At 36.8% G+C, this 17323-nt stretch overlaps 1 protein-coding gene across 8 annotated transcripts in view; it reads left to right on the top strand.

Moving 5' to 3' along the window:
- TGFBRAP1 (transforming growth factor beta receptor associated protein 1) overlaps positions 1–17323 on the top strand; it is a 33382-nt gene that overhangs the window by 4155 nt on the left and 11904 nt on the right. For all 8 annotated transcript variants that reach the window (XM_014250771.2, XM_088051339.1, XM_088051340.1 and 5 more), the window contains 3 exons: positions 6356–6550; positions 7519–7673; positions 13327–13409. In XM_014250771.2, the coding sequence (XP_014106246.1) occupies positions 6356–6550; positions 7519–7673; positions 13327–13409 (433 nt within the window). The remainder of the gene's footprint in view (positions 1–6355; positions 6551–7518; positions 7674–13326; positions 13410–17323) is intronic.

Below are 17323 nucleotides of genomic sequence, written 5' to 3' on the forward strand. Positions count from 1 at the left end.
TTTCTTAATATATTTGGTATTTTTCAGCTCTGTGTTACAGAAAATGCTTGTTTAAGTATTGCAAAGTTAGATCATGTGAAATCATGCTCTTGTCTAAGAGATGACTGTAAGGACTACTGTAATCTGTCTAAATCGACAATATGCTGTGAGGTCGGTATATGCTCAGTACTCTCGAGCTTTTTTTGGAAAAACTGCAATATCCCAGAGCTGACAGACCACAGGCAGAGTACATTCATGCTGTTTGCCATATGACTCTCCTTTCAGGAGACACGGTTTATGTATTTTCCCTGAAACATTAGGAATAGCTTGGCATACAGCTATTTAGGTTCTTAATTCAGGTTTTCACTTTTTAATATAAATTCCAAAGAAAATCAAATGTGCAGTGTAAATTCAAAAGAAAATCAATTGCTTATATTGAAGTTTTGCTTTGTGACCAGAATGCAAGACGTACATCAACTCACCAGCTTTCCTCTAAAGAAGTAGACTCTTAGTAGAATTTCAGTTTAAGTGAGTTAAAGATGTTCCAAGATGAACTTGGGTTTTTTTTCAGATACAGAGCTTTTCTAAGTCATTTTGGCTGCCCACTTCCTATTAAAGCTCTAAGTTGTTTTAAATACGGACATGTATTTTTGTATATTAGCAATTTTAGTAGTGCTAGGGAAGTCAAAATTTGTGAATTAGCTGATTTTCTGAGAAGCTTCCATTCTTACTTAATTTTTTAATTTTCTTTAGGCATGTCAAACCAGATGCCATTCAAGTAATTTCTCTTTTCTTTTTTTTTTCTTTAATAATGTAATTTCAAAAGCATAATTGTATCTAGTTAGGAATCAGAATTTTATTTAGTCTGACTTTTGCTTTTGTCAGGTGTACTGTAAGAGAGTTACATGAAAAAAAGGTTACTTATAAAGTCCAACATGCTTGTGTAAGTAGAATGTCCTGGGGTTAAAATGTCAGGTATGGGAGATCTTAAGCAAGTGCACTTTGCTGCTGTAAACTTGCTATAAACCACTTTTTTCCTCATGATACAGGCAAAGTCTTTCTTGTCTTCTCAGAGACCTTTTAGAGTATTTGCTATCAATTGTATAGTTTTTCCTTGCATAATTAAACTCTTTTTAGCTTCTGTTCTCTATCCTCTCTCCATTGATGTTTTTATTAAGTATTATCCATCTTGCTGGTCTTCCTTGGTAGAATTCCTAGTGTTAACATTTGTCTCTTTGAAGTTATGAAGATGGTTGGGCACCTTTATAGTAGATAAGTAGATAAGTGTTGTGTATCTTGGTATCCCAGGTGGGCCTCTGCTGTGGAATGCATGGACTTGAAAAGGCTTGATGTAAATCTTGAGGTCTAATTTTGATTTGCTTTCGCATGTCCCATTGATCTGGGCATGCTGATTTGGCACTCAGTAGAGCATCTATGCTAAGTTCAGCCTCATTTGCAGAGGTGGAGATATTCTGCATTACTGTATTTGGCTTTAGAGTATTTGAAGTGATATTCATTTATATTAATTTTCTTTTAAGACTGGAACTTAGATTGTCAAAAAGCAAGTGCTCAAAATAATGATAAAGTAAAACATTTCTGAGTTAACTGTGTATATAACCTTTTTCTTTATCTGGACACTGGATTTTAAACTGATTGTTAGAATTGTTCATACCAGATCTTCAGCCATTTGATACTTTGTTGTCTTTTACTTGCAGTTAGTATTTAGCTTGTTCTTTCAAAAGGAGGAGGAACTTCATTTTTGGTGCTTCTTTGTTCTATCCAGTAATTAGTTAATTTATTATTCAAAAATCAATTATTTCTGATATGTATGAAACTGCTTACCAAAATTCAGTTTTTGAGTTTGTGAAGCTCTGGTTGCATGTTTTTAATCAGATTTCCTGCATTACAGAGGCTTTAAGTGTTTAAAATTACAACCATCACTTCTTGATATTGGCACAGGATATGCTTCCCAGCTCCAGCTGGAGCAACTGCCCCAGATGGTCTGAGATGCTGACTCAAACTGAGGTCCCAGTGGAGGGTGCAGCTCCTCACACCCTGAGCTGAATAAAATGCCTCCTGCCTCTTGCTGAGACTTGACCGAGTAAAAATGTTGTCCTTGCCCATAGGAGATGTGTGCTTGGTTGAGGATTTCTGTTGCCAAGTAAACAAGATGCAGTAGGAGGAGGTCAGCAGAGTATGTGGCACCAGAGATGGCAAAAAGGAAATGGAATCTTCTCCAGGACCCAGACATGAGCCTTCGACCTCCATCTGTACAGAGGGGAAGGACAGGCTGAGTCATTGCTGTTCTATGATGGCAGACACTGGAAACTTGTGACTTCTCATAGCTGGAAGAATTCTACTTCTCTGCTTGCTGATTGTCGTGGTTTTAAACTAGTAACTAAAAATTACTTATTTCTTGCTGTGAGATATGGATTAGAACAAGAGCAAAGCAGGCTTAAAACTTAAAAAAAAGGAATAAAGACATCTATATAATATGCTCAGTGCTTACAGTAGCAGATAAAAAGCAGCAAGTTCTGTCCAACAAATCATCTGTGCTTGTACAATGCAGTAGCACCAGGAGGAATTAACAAGTAATGGGAATGGGAAACTCCCTCATATTGGAGATGGGGGTTTTCTCATCAATCCTGCTGGTAAGGAAGAATTTAAGTAGAAATACCCGGGTTGTGCAGATCGCCAACTGATTGCAGAGCTTGTGGTGATGGGTTTTGTCTTTTAGGACTATGGATCCCTATTTAAGGAAGAAATGCGATCCACCAGGTCAAGTGAGGCAAAACCATTTTTGCCAACTTGACTGAGCAACATGGTGAGTTGGATTTAGATTAGGCATGGTGGTGGTAGGCTGTGTTGGCAAACAAATCAGGTCAAGTTGGTTTGATAAGAGACGTCATAAGCAGCAAACAGAGCTGAAGAGATTCTGCTTCAGGCATATGCAGAGAAGTAAGTCTTTATAAAGCATCATGGTAGTGGAAGCTCTCTCACTTTTTCTGGGAAATCAGCACAGCTGTGTGTTAACAGCTAAGATGGAGGTTACCCTTTACATGGAAGCAGTAGGAAGATGGGTGGAGTACCTTGGAACAAAGAAGGAGGCAGATGGGAGTTTATGGATTTGGGTTAGAGAGCAAACTAACATGGGTAAGCAAACCCATTGTGGTGAGTGCCTGGAACAGACCACTTCATCAGGAAAAAGATGTAGGTATGGCCTTTAGGGAACAGGAAGAACTCTACATTTGCAGGCCCTGTTTTTTAGAGTACACTTATACCACAGTACCTTCTAAAGGGGCAGGACAGCGGGAGACAAGCCAGGAGTTTTCCAGAGTGCACTGATGGTGACTGAGGAGATGATGGAGTGTGCTCTGTTGAACATTAGTGTGTTATCAACATGGTTCTCCTACTGAATCCAAAACACCAGCTGCTAAGAAGAAAATGAACTTTATCCAAAACCAGGGCAGAGGTCAACGTCCTCTGGCATTGACTCTGCTGATCACCATGAAGGGCAACAAAAAGAGCTTGTACAAGCATATCAGCAGCACAGGAAGGCTAGTGGAAGCCCACTGTTAAATGGGGTGGAGGACCTGATGCCAAAGGGCATGGAAAAGGCTGAAGTGCTTAATGCCTTCTTTATGTCAGTCTACTGGTATGACCTTCTTTCAGGAATCTTCAGCCCTTAGGAACAGTGGGAAAACCCATGCTCAGCAAAGAAGGATCATGTTATGGAACATTTAAATAAACTGGACAGACAAATCCATGGGACCTGATGGGATGTTCTCATGAATACTTGAAGGTGATGATCAATGTCATTGTGAGGCCAATTTATTATCTTTGAAAGGTTATGATGATCGGAGGATCTTCCTCAGGACTGGAAGAAAACAAATGTTTTCACTCCTGCCTTAGGTGATCCAGAGAAAGGAACCTGGGAAGTGCAGCTGGCCATACCCTGATCCTCAGGAAGGTGATCTGAGAAAATCCTGGAAGCTGTTTCCAAATATACAAAGGGGGAGAATGTGATTTGAAGTAATCCATGTGGATTTAAAAAGGGGAAATTGCATGACCAGACAGTCTTGTGTGATTAGGCGCCAGCTTGGCGAATGAGGGGAGAGCTGTGAAGCTCAGCAAGGCTTTGATGCTCTCTGCCATGAAATCCTTTGTAGACAAACAGATGAAGAATGAGCTGGAGAAACAGTTGAGGTGGATTGAAAGCTTGGCTGCTTGCAGTGCAGCTGGAGGCCAGTCACTAGTCTTGTACCCCAAGGGGCCAATGCGAGGTCAATACCAACATCATTTTAACAACATGGATGTAGGGAAAGGCACACCTTCAACAAATTTGCAGATGATACAAAATATTTCTGTATGTCTTGGTGCTGAAAACACCAAACCTGTAAAAAGAAAGTGGTGCTTTGTTTCAGTAACTCTTGTAATCCTTGGGTAGTCTATGCAATTTTTAATATGGAATTGATTGCCAACCTTATCTCAAGTTTCATCAGATGCATTCCTGTACTATAAAAAGGCTGTGGTTTCTGTTTGTAGTTATGTTTATTGTTATCCTTAGGTGAGTGCTGGATGAAGACAGAAAATGTATCATTCTGCCACAGAAGTTCTAGCTATTGAAGGCAGAGGGATGTAGACAGAAATTGACTTGAATGCATACCTTCTCACTTCCATAAAGGATTTTTTTGATTACCTGAAAAAGAGCTTTCTCATTTAAAAAAAATACGGGGTTTATAATTATTTGTGTTGGAACTTCACAGAAATAGAAAAGCCTAAGAATTAGTCTTTTGAATATAATATGCCCTAAGTTTACTACTAGTTAGTATGTATTTCGTACAGGTTTTCTCCCACATCTTAAAGTGGGATTATATAATGGAATAACAAATGAAAAGCCTTTAAAACTGGACAGTACATGCCTGACATAAAATTTTACTTCTGAGTCATAATATCAAGATATATAGAGTGAATATGGAATTATATATTATGACTCAAATAATATTTTCTGTAAGGTGCTCTGGTTGAAAAGCTGATCATTGTAGTGAAAAAGAGCCCTTAGTTGAGGGGAAAGGGCTGATAATTTGAAAGCTACTGTAAGGGATCCAATATCTTGGTCTCTACACTGTAGTTCTGTAAAAGTCTACAATCTTCTGTTTTCACTGATTTCCCGGTTTGTTTTGGGGTTTTTTTTTGGGTTTTTTTTGGGTTTTTTTTGTTTTTTTTTTTTTAAATTCCAAGGAGGTCCTTATACCCAGCTCGCCTTGCCTCATTATCCTCTGTTTGGAAGAGATTTTGTAAATTGAATAACATAATCTTTTAATCTCTTCAGTTCTTTAGAGCTCAGACTTATTCTGCCAGCTGTCAAGTGGCTCACTGCTGCCAAAGATCAATTTTCATGGGCATGTCTTTTAATGGCATGAGAATACCATCAAGGGGTATGAATTCATATTTAGAATAGAAGTTTACACTGTGCTAGTAAATCTTTATGGAAATAGGCCTGAAAATTGAGACTAAAATTTCTCTTCAATTAATGTCTCAGAATTGGGAAATATCAAGTAGCATGAATAGAACCAGTGGCATGTAGTCTTAAATAAGTTTAAAAGTCTATTAAGCTAGGAGAAGAATGGAGGACAGACTAGACATGAGGAAAGGTAATGACAAATAAACACTCTTCAAATTAAGTGAAACTTTAATCTGGTTATTCTGAAGACAGCATAGGAGTTATCACTGGGATAATAGAAAGTCTTTGCTCTGTGCTGCTTTATAACAGCCTCTGCATTTTTTCAAATGATTTAAAACACAGATGCTTCACAGGAAGTGACTCACCCCAAGGAACTGGGCCCTTGTTCTCTGAAACTGTTGGCTGTAGCAAAAGTGAAAAAGTATAAGTAAACAATGGTGTCCACTAAAATGCTCTTTAGACATTGGACACTACAAGAACAAACGCATCTGCATTGCCAGATAAGTCAGGTGGTGCAGGTCTGCAGCTACTACTAAGGCAAGATTGTTTGAAGGTTGGGTCTCAGTAAGTGGTACTGTTCTGAAATGAACTTAAACTACGTGGCATAATTCCTTTAAGAAACCTCTTAAACTTACTAAACTTGAATTTCTTGCTAGCTTGTTTCAGTATTCATCTCTTCTCAGTTTTTGGCATTGTCTGTTCCTGTGCTGAAGGAGAATGAAAAAATAAAAATTGAACTGAATTAACCAACTCTCAGGTCCAGGGAGGTGTGATATGTTGTCATCATGCTGCCCCATACTGTACCTGCTCTGAGATTTTCCATTGCAGTACCTTGGTACCCATGCTTTGTGCTGTGAAAACAACAGTCTTCAACTAGCATGAGCCTCAGGCTTTGTTTTTCCCTTTTTGTAGGCATGTTTGCTACTGTAGATGGGATTTCACAGCGGGCCCCAGTGCACTGGTCAGAGAATGTGATTGGGGCAGCTTTGTGCTTTCCTTACGTGGTTGCTCTGGATGATGAGTTCATTACGGTGCACAGCATGCTGGACCAGCAGCAAAAGCAAACCCTGCCTTTTAAAGAAGGTCACATTCTACAGGACTTTGAAGGTATTAAAAAGGACACTTTGTCACATCAGTAATTCTGGAACAACTGCTGCAGTCACTTGGGTTTGTTTTTTAAACAAAGTATCTAACAATTATGTTGACTGTTTTGTTGAAACTTTTATTATTGTAAATGATCTCGTTAGATTCCTTGCAGACTTCAGTAATTTGAAATTCCAGACTTCTAACAAAATGTATGCTCATTAAATGTGCTGTGATTGTCAAGTTAATTGTTGGGTAGGAGTCTATGGAGCTAGAGCTTTTTCTTGTAACTTGATTATTTTTTTCAAAGGAGCAATGTTAATTTAATGCTGCAGCTCAGTAATTGTGACCTACAGGTATTTGTCCATTGACTATCCTGACAAAATTCTTACATATTAGAAAGGAATACAAAAGAAAAATAATTTTTTTAATATCTGTGTAAGAGATTTAAAATGGGATCTTTCACATAGAATTGTTAAACAAAAAAATGCAAAAATTTCTATTGATCTATTCTTCAATTGAGAACTCCTAAGTGTGGAATATACTATGGTACTACTTTTTTTTCCCAGAGAAGTTACAAACTGTAGCACTGTGAACTGTATATTACTTTCTAGATTTGATGTCTGGCTTAACATTTTCAAATATAAGTCTGGAGAAATACCTGTTGGTTAAAAGTTCCTACCCTCTCAAATCTGGACAATAATTTCAGTGATCTTACCAGCTTAGTTCGTCATGAGTGATTCTAGCCAATTTCTCTTACTTGGAAGAAAATCTGCTGTAACTAAATAAATTTACCATATCTGTGTATTTCTGAGGTGGAATTCATAGGTAAACTGTACTATCGAGTAAATGTGTTAGCAGCAAAGGTCACTTTTGGAACTTTAACACTTTTTAGGTTCTTGTATCTTAAATTGTGTATTTTAAAGCTTATTTCTGAAATTGCTTTTTTCTGTAGAGGCTGTAAATTGAATATATCTGTTTGTTCTGTCCAGGAAAGGTGATTGTTGCTACTAACAAGGGTGTGTATATCTTGGTGCCACTACCTTTGGAAAAACAGATTCAGGATCTTCTAGCTAGCCACAGAGTGGAAGAAGCCCTTGTTCTAGCAAAAGGAGCTCGAAGGAATATTCCAAAAGAGAAATTTCAGGTCTGTCCTTCCTTTAATTTTCATGAAAATATAAATTTCACAGTGAGGTCATGTATTCCTTTAGTAAAGTGGTTGGAAAAGGTGGGGAGGAATTTACCTTGTAGAGAAGTTGTAAGACCTTTTATGATTTCAGCCTGAGGAAAATAGGTATTCTGCTAAATTGTTTTGTACTTGAAGAAGCTGTGACATTGGCAGGGTTGAAAGCTGTTGTTTTTCTGGGGTTTTGTTGAATTTTTTCAAGTGTGGACCTTGAGAGAATTGAAAACAGAGAAAAACCAGAAACCTAGTGGCAGAAAATGCAATGGATACTTCCTTGGTACTAGATTCAGTTACCATTTGCTATTGCTGTTTAAAAATGTATACTTTATTTTAAATTAGAATTTTGAAATTTTACTTTTTTTGTCGAAGATTCTCACTGCATCCCAAACTCCACAGTAGCATTTAATTTCAAAGTTAAATGATGAAATCTTAAGAAAATGCATCTTACTGCCAAGCTCTTACAAGTAGTGCTTGTACTGCTGTGTAACTTAGATTTAAAGCTTTTTGTGTGGTGAAGTATCTTTTTGATTTCTGTGTTGACAAAAATTTGTACTCATTCCCTTCTACCTCTGATTTATATTGCCATACATATTCTACTGTATTTGCTCCTATTTAGGGACTTGTAAAAATCTGCATGACATGTCTACTCATGTAGTAGGTGAATGAATATTTGTCTTAGTTTCTTTCTTACTGTAAAAGCAAAACTTGATCTGTAACCTGAAGAAAATCTGTGGTTTTCCTTTTTTTAATATACTTTGGAGCATTTTGTTGCCATTAAAATAGTTTTGTTATTTTTTTTAAATTTTTTTTGTGTTATTTTTGGTTTGTTTAGAAAGGTGTAAAGTTTGAAACATGACTGGAAGTTACAGGATTGCAATAGTTCAAAAGATCTGACTATTAGGATATTTTTTTTTTTTTTTAATTTAAATTTCAGGAAGATAATAATTCCTTTTCATTTCAGTTTTGGTCAAGGCCCTTGAAGGCAATCATTAACTAAAACTTGTATCAGCTTTCATTTTGATCCTTAACTCCTCTCTTAAATAAGCAGCTGGGAGACTGCTGGAATTAAGAAGCTTGTTGAGAAAAGTGTTCCCATCCTTTTGTGAAGGTCCAACTACCTGAAAGTACTTGAAGCTGAAAAGTATTTAGGCAAATAAAAAGTTCAGTTTCCAGGATGTTTTGCTATCTTCACTTCCTACTTTTCCCTTCCAAATCTGTTTAAATAAGCAAACAAAAATCTCACTGTGAGGACAAGATGCATGATCTAATCAATGTCTTCTATGTGTGATGACCTATAATTTTCCAATTATTTCTTTATACAGTTTATGTAAGTTTAGTGTGGGAGATGACTTTCTGTATTTTGCCACAGGATGAACTACAATTGGTTATGTAGAATCTCATTTCTCCTCAGTTTTCTTGCATCTAGAATTTTTCAGCCTTTAAAATATGTTACTTTCTTTCCAAAAATATCTTAAGTGCACAGGGTTGGTCTTCCTGAAATTAGTTTTCTAGAATACTGTAAGTTCTTTCTAACTTACTGTGCTTTTAAGGGTGTTCAGTTACTTCAACTCTGTGCTACAGCTGAAAACCAGAAAACATAGTACTTGCAAGCAAAATATCCTGTTCTGTTTCTGGGGTGTATTTGCAAACATATATTAACCAGTTATCAAATTCTTGAATTGATGGAGTTTCCCACTGACTCCTATTAAAATGACTCAGCTTGGCTTAGTTGTTGAGACATTACTGCAGTTTTTCAGAGCTTGTCTGTAGCTGGAAATGTCACGTGTTGAGTTTGCTTTCTAAGGTGACTTTGATACCTGGTGTTGTCATTATAGGTTTGTTGCAGGCACATCAGGATTTCTTTACCGTAGTCTTGTGTAATAGAAGTCTGATGGACCTCAACCATATTGAATGCCTTACATATGTTTTTGCAACTTTTCTTTGACATCCTTTAACTGATCACACAGTCACTCATTTCTAACTCCTTTCTGAGAGCTATCCTCAAATAATACATATCTATTAAAAAGTTGGTATTTTCTAATAGGTATCTTCTGGTATCTACTTTGCAAGCATTTCTGAATTCTGGGCAGCTGACACTTTAAAGCCTTATTTTGCCATTTTGTACAAGCAGTAGGATGGAGTGCATAGGGTTGACATTAAGGCACATGATCCAGCCACTAAAATCTATCGATACATAACAGTGATTATTATTGTTGGGTTCATGAAGTATAGTGCCAGATGATGCTTTAGCTCTGTAGTTTGCAATGGCTGATGCCATCTTAAGTGTCACTTGAGCTCAGGGCGCTGCAGGGCAGATCTTGAGGACTTGGGGTTTTTTCCCCCTACAGTTCAATACTCTGTCATTGCATGCATACATAGGTGCATGCTCTCCCTCTGTATAACAGCATAAATATATATGTATTTATGCTGGTAATGCAGAATGATAGTGGAACAGCAACAATGAGTTACTGTACTCTCAGAATTGTTTGTACAGTCAATATTTAGTTATTGAAAAGTAGCAGGTCATGCCTTAGGAGCTGTAACTTGTTATTTAACTTGTGGTCCCTGCAGACTGCAAATTTAGCTCTGCCATAATAGATGAAAATTTCTTTGTCTTTGAGCATCAGGAATTCCTGCTAGGTAAAAAACTCTAAGTAAAAGTGTTCCAAGGAGACGACTATGCCAGATGTAATTTTTGATGGAAGAATACAAAGGCCTTTCTACCATGCTACCATGAAATGACTGAATACTACTTATTAATTTTTCAGGACAGCTGACGTTTGCAGAAATCATGGTTGATGGTAGTGAAGACCTTGGTTAGATTGACAGACATCTTGCATAGGTATCTTTCTTTTTTTTTTTTCTTCCTAACTCTTTTTAGTTTCAAAAAACATATTAACTGCACCCAAAACTGACCAAAAGACAAAGTGGCTTTCTAGAAAAATTCCTTCAGACAATGTAGTTGGTATTTCTGACCATTTTAGAAGGGATTTCTTTAGCATTTGAGAGAATGAAGATGTCACTACGGCAGTCACAGCTTCAGCAGTCATCTTTTTCCTATTGCTTTTTCAGATGTGAATTAATACAAAACTGGTGCCATGTTTTTATAGCTACTGTTTTTTATATGAGTTCAATCAACAGTGCAGAATTTGCCTAAAGAATTGCAAGTTCTGCTGTGGTTCTTGAGAAATTATAAAGGACTTCAATAAGTTGTTGAATTTTGACTGGGTGTAGCTTAGTACCTTTTTAAAAGAAGCCTGCTCCAGATCTGACAAGCAGATCTGGAAGAACTGAAGATTTTTTTTCTGTCGTAAACAGAATTTAACTCTGTGTGTTTGACATGTAGGTCTAGTCCATTCTTAAAAATATGTGAGAAAGGAAATATTGAATTTTCCATTATCTGCTCTGTTTTGTTCCATAATCTTTACCTTAGGACATCTTAATATCTAGTGTTTATATTCTACCTGCCTATTTCATCATTGCATCTACCTGGGTACTGCCTATTTCATCATTGCATCTTAAAAAAGTTCAGAAAGTGTCTGTAGATATATACAATTTTTTTTTGCATGGCTTTAAAGGAGAATTGAAGATATATCAACATGTAAATGAAAGTGAATACCACTTTGTCAGTTCAAATTTAAAACTGGTTCCTTCAGCCTATAGTTACACTATCAGTGAGCTCTTTATCACTTTTTTGTTAAAAAGATGCTGTACAGACTAAGCTGCAATTAAAGCACTGCTTTCAGTGAGATTAATTCAAACTTTATTACAATATCATAATTGACTAAGTATGTAAATTTTAGTGATCACTCTATTTCAAAAATTGAAAATAGGCTTTGCAGGAAAAAAAAAAACAGTTTATATACTTTTGATACTAGTCAGCAGGGTGAGAAGTCTTTCCCTGGAAAGTCAGGCTGGATTTTAACGTTTTTCTGGTGCCATGAGATGCAAATATTTGCAGAATTAAATCATTCAGCAGTGTCCTTAGGAAGGTGACCAGGTGGGTATTCATTGGTTCACAGATTACTGTGTATTGATGTAATAACACTGTCAGAAATCAAAAATATTTTGGCTATTTTGTGAGTCAATCCCCTAAAGAAGTTATACTTCATAACTCTAATTAAATTCTCTTTTAGCTTTAGTTAACTCTATTTTTAATCATTGCGCTTGAATGTAAAGCATTAGTTAATATAAAGGTGTCATGAAGTATTGTTTGTTTAATTTGATATTGTTAAATTTGTCTGAAAAACTGTGCCTGATAACATTTCTCTCTGTCTCTCCCTTTTCTCCTATACTCTGGGGAGGCAAGAAAAGGCCCACAACCATACAATGCATTTTAGAGACTTGTTAACAAAAGAGATGAAGTATTTCCATTAGACAAACCATTCATAAAACATGTACAGACTAAATAGACTGAAGCCAAGCTTTTCTTTTGGTAAATCCATAACCTTTTAATCAAGGTGAAAAACCATCAGTCAGAGTATTAATCCACTGTATTTGAGGCCTGGTGCTCTTCAGCAATTCCTTCCTTGAATACATTCCTATTGTATTGTACTTACTCTGGGTATTTTTGTTGAAAATGTTTTTTTTTAAGTCTGATATTAGTTAACAGCCTTCATGTACAGTGTGAAACATTAGAAAGCTGTGTATTCATGAGCAAATTGAAGAAAAAACTGAGGACATGTGAAGGTAGCTGGGTGTATTTGCCAAAATACCAGTGTTGACATGAATGTGAATGCTCTGCAGAGCACAGTATAGGTTCCTTGCTTTAAGTACTACTTCTCTTCTGCTGTTGGAAATATTCTGAGCACAGTGATTTCATCTTGTAATTGTTAGTTGGTTGACCATTCAGATTTAATAACTACCTATCATTTACAGTAGTTTTTGTGTTCTCTTTCTACTGAGCTTCATTTAGACATTTTCTTTCTAGGTGTGACCTTACTATTAAAGCTTGATAACAAAGAGCTTTCCATATCATGGTTTACTTGGTTTTTAACCATATTACAATATTATTGGATAGGTTGAGCTGTTTTGGAAGAATTTTTTATTAAAAAAAAAAACACAACAAAAAACTGGCAAAAGATCAAAAATATGGCCATCAGCTGGGTGGGGATGAGACTATGAGAATTGTCAGCAATTTTGTACCAGAGAGATGAAACAGGAAGGAAGTGGCTGTGTGTGGTCAAGTGGGACCATCTTTGTTTTTTGTGCTTACTGAATCGTGGGGAACTTCAAAGATAACCATTGGTTTTTATGTTTGCAAATAAGAAATCAAGAAAAAACTTAAGGCAAGTCAGTGTGATGTCAAATTAGTCATTATTTGAACAAGCAAACTTAAACTTGCTCTTTGTTGACACTGCTTTTAGTAAGTACTCTTGAGCAGTGTTGTGTTCACACACTTGTGGAAGAAACTGAGTCTGGGCAGTAGATTCAATATATTCAGGTACATAATTTAAAATGTAGAAGATTAAGGTTTATTTTGCTTTTGACTTGTCAGGTGTGGCTGAAGATCATTTGTTTGGTGATTTACAGCAGGTAGCTATTGCAGTAGTAACTAGCACTACATAAATACAAATATAATAAACCTTTTTTTCCCCCTCCTTCTTTTTTATAGGTAATGTACAAACGAATCCTGCAGCAAGCAGGTTTTATACAGTTTGCACAGCTTCAGTTCCTTGAAGCAAAAGAGCTCTTCAGGTAATTGTGTGACAAGAAATTTAATAATTTACCTTCTTTAAGGAGTTAGTGTTCTTGGTTTGAAAAACTTAGTTGCTTGAATGTTTTATATGTAGATGTGAGTTCACTGTAATAAAATGGTTTTGTTGGGGCTAAGAAGAGAGTAACATTGAAACAACTTTATAGCTGAAGAGTTAATGCAACTGATTTTTTTGGGGGGATGGTAACATATAGTAGCATTAAGAATTTGAGTGTTGTATGTATGGAGATTTTTCTACTTTTTGCCCATGAAGGTCAAGGCTTTATCACTGAGTCTGTGCTGTGATTTACAGCATGAACATTGCTTTGTAATTTTTTTTTAAATACTTTTAACAAAAGGTATAATTTAAATATTAGTTACAATTTAGGCATTATTGACATAGTTGTACTAATTTTTATGAGGATGATGATAGTGAATTTACTTTAGCACTTGTTCTGCTAGACCTTTTCCAGAAGACAAATTTGTTCTTGAAATCTGTACTAACCTTGCTGATTTAGCCATTTCAGCAGTCACTTTTTTATAAATTGACCTTGATATTCTACTTTCATTCAGAAAATGCTGCTTGTTATCTTTGTTCTACGTGATAATTTCATTTCTGCTAGCCATGCCTCATTCCGTGATGCGGCACTGTCTGGAGTTAGTGGAATGCATGCTGACCACATAAAATAACTCTCCTTGTTATCTGCTGAAATTCAGTTTTAACTGCTTTAAATCTGTTTAGAGTCTATGGAATAGGATTAAGGTTAGACACTTTCAGTATATTGTAAGTGTGTTTACAGTGTAAGAAAGAAGTTGTCCTTGGATTTATGGAAATGCATTGAGGAAAGGTAAAGCCTTGAGGAATGTTGCTATGGGTGAGGGACTTTGCCATTTTGCCTCCTGCTCGCCAGTATCATGGGAGACACTGGTCTTAGATGAGCAGTGTACACTGAGTGAAGATGAGGGAATGAAAGGAAAGGCCTGAACAGCATTTAGTAACAATTTGTTCTGGCCACAACCACTTTGTGTATCACCTAGTAATTGTCATTAGTGAGCAACTTGCAGTCTTTCTCCACCCTCACAATCTTTCAGACACTTGTGTATCTGACCCTTGGGTTGTGTATCTGAAGCAGAAGTACAAGTGGTGCATAGTTAAAAATATTTTAAGAGCAGTGAAAAGAGGGAAATGTATCCTGTGAGTGATTCTACCACCTTGTGGAAGGAGTCAAGATTGCTTATGCATCCTCCATCCAACTATCAGTCCATCTGACAAATAAGCTTTAATGAATAGGATTGTGGGAGCTCTTCTATTGAAACAAACATGCTTCATAAGAAAGTGTGCTGTCCAACCACAAATTTTGCAGCTGAGTCAGCATCCCAGGGTGTTCCTTTCCTCTAAAAGCTGCAACTCCAAAGCAGAGCAACAGTTCTGCTGATGAATTGCTGATGTCTGCTCAGGGAAGAAAGCCAGAATAAGTTTATGTGCTTTTCTTCTGTCCAGTCATACATAAGCTAAGCAGAGTGTTTTGGTGACTCTGAAAAAAACTTCTGGTAGTCAGGTTCCTTGATTTTCATCCCTGGTGGGCACACTGATTTAGAATAACAGCTGGGTGTGCCCCAATACAGTCTCAATCAATCTTGTTCATTAAACTTACTGATGCTCACAGGCAAAATGGGAAAGATAGTGGCAGTCTGTGAAAACACTTCCTCCCATTCCGGTGTGTTGCTCTGCAGATGTTTCAGTCTTGTCTTAGAAATTACTTCAGTCTTAAAATGTCAAAGGGAAACTTGGTACCCATCTGAGAAAAGAGGGATTTAAGCAGTGAAACAGGGTAGCAGCAGTACCTCAGAGATCTTGGTGTGATATATGGGCCTGCTTCTGGCTAAATATGAAGTGAGATTGTCTCACTACTTGGAAAATATCTGACAGTTACAGCTTAGCAGGAGGAATTATATTGGATTAAAAGTCTTCATTTTCTTGTATTGTTACCCTTCTTGCATAACCTTGTCAAGAAACAGTTATATCTTATGTTTAAATTCATAGTTCTAAAAGACTGGAACTTTTAAGAGAAGTAATTTGCCATGTTCCTTGTGGTTAATGCTGATGCTTCTGAATACTGAAGAAGGTTGACAAAAAGGAAGGATGTGGTAGCTTTATTGAAACTCAAATAGTTCAACAAAAGGAGGATAATTTTCTTCAGCTAGAACCATTAATCTTAAAACTGAGTGAGAAGCAACCGTAGGGCTTCTTTGGTCTGACAAATGCTGTTGTAAGCAATAACAGAATTGTGATTGTATTATGTAGTTGTGATTTATAGTTGTGCTATTTCATGTTGCTGTCATTAGAGTTATACCAAACAGTGCTTTTTAGGAGGTCATTTGCTGAATTTTCCATGTCTTACTGAGATGTTTGGCAGCTGTCATAGGGAAACCAGTTCTCTTCAGTGTTTACTGGTTAGATATTGCTTGCCTTCTGACCCACTGGATGCTTGGATTTTTCTAAACTTTGCTCTTTTTAACAAATAAAAATGTTAACTCTTTACACAGTATTTCTCACCTTGGAAAACCTATAGAGAGAATTTAGGTATAAGTTTCTCCTACACTGAAAAGGTTTAAAAAAATTGCTGGTACTTGTACCTGGAGAAATAAAAAGTAGGAGTGATGTAGGATTTGCATCTTGAATGTGATTCAAGAATATAAACTTCCAGTACAGCCAATGGGATTTAGGCAAAACAGCTAACACTGTAGGCTTCTTTGGCATCTCTGATATCTGTAGATATGAGGATCTGAATACCTAAGTTTCCTGAAGACTTGTAGATTCTTCCTGTTGCATTGTTTATATATATGAAGCCCAAAGAGAATTAATGCAGAATTGCTCAAAGGGAAGTTGCCTCACAGCACTCATGTCTCAAGAGTTTATTTTCTGCTGTGTGTTAAGTTCCTATCTGTATTTTGCTGAGCCTGAGATGCTAGAAGCTGAAGGCTCCAGACATGTTTTTCAAAAGAGATGAGTTCCTTTGTAGCTACTCTAAAAGGGTTTTGTCCAGATGTGATGGAAAGATCCAGAAGACATCCACAAATCCCAAGAGCCATAGGCCTTGAGCTGAATGTTAGCCATTTGTGCAGGTGGGGTCACTGTTTAGTATTTGGTATTTTTCTGAAGAAGGTCATGGAGGATGTGGTACTTTTAAGGAGGCTGTTTGATTACTGCTTACCACTGTTGTGGGGAGGACAAAACTGTACAGTTTAGCTTGAGAGAGCCACAGATGATTCACAGCCTAGGCTTTGGGCTAGCAAAGTTGAAAGTGGATTCTCCTTTTGGAAACAGATCATCATTGAGGCCAGAATCTGTGAAGTCAGACATAAGGTAAGGTAGCTAGCTACTTCCTCAAGTAGGAAAACTTGGATGGTAAGATTAAAGGACTCAGAAGCTACTGTGGAAGTTGGAAAATGTTTTAAAACTTATTAAAAGTGGCATATTAAATATAGCATTTTTTTAACTTCATCCATTTCAATGGTCATAGTCTCCAACTCAAGCTTAGGGCCATCTCCAAATACATGACAGCATAGCTAGAATGGGAATTGATGTTTATATTTGAATTTCTCCAGACTTATTCAAACTTATTTTTTCTGCACAAATTTTGAGCAGCCTGTAGATATTAGTTGAATTATGGGTTGGCTTTAGTTCTAAAATAAATCAGGGAAGATGTCGCTCTAATCAGGAACGGCGAAAAGAATGACACAGACTCTCAAGGGAGTCAGAACGGGAGAATTCCTTAGTTTATTGCTTTAGGCTTGTCTTATAGACTAGTCTGTGGAAAGGTACAGAAAGGAAACTCTTATTGGTTAGTTAACTGCTACATCACCATCATTGGTCAGTGGTGTACACCACCTCCTGACTTTCTCCTGCAAGGAA

This window comes from Pseudopodoces humilis, chromosome 2, assembly GCF_049639895.1.
Source record: "Pseudopodoces humilis isolate 2021_Gansu_Grassland_sample_001 chromosome 2, ASM4963989v1, whole genome shotgun sequence".
Taxonomy (NCBI): domain Eukaryota; kingdom Metazoa; phylum Chordata; class Aves; order Passeriformes; family Paridae; genus Pseudopodoces; species Pseudopodoces humilis.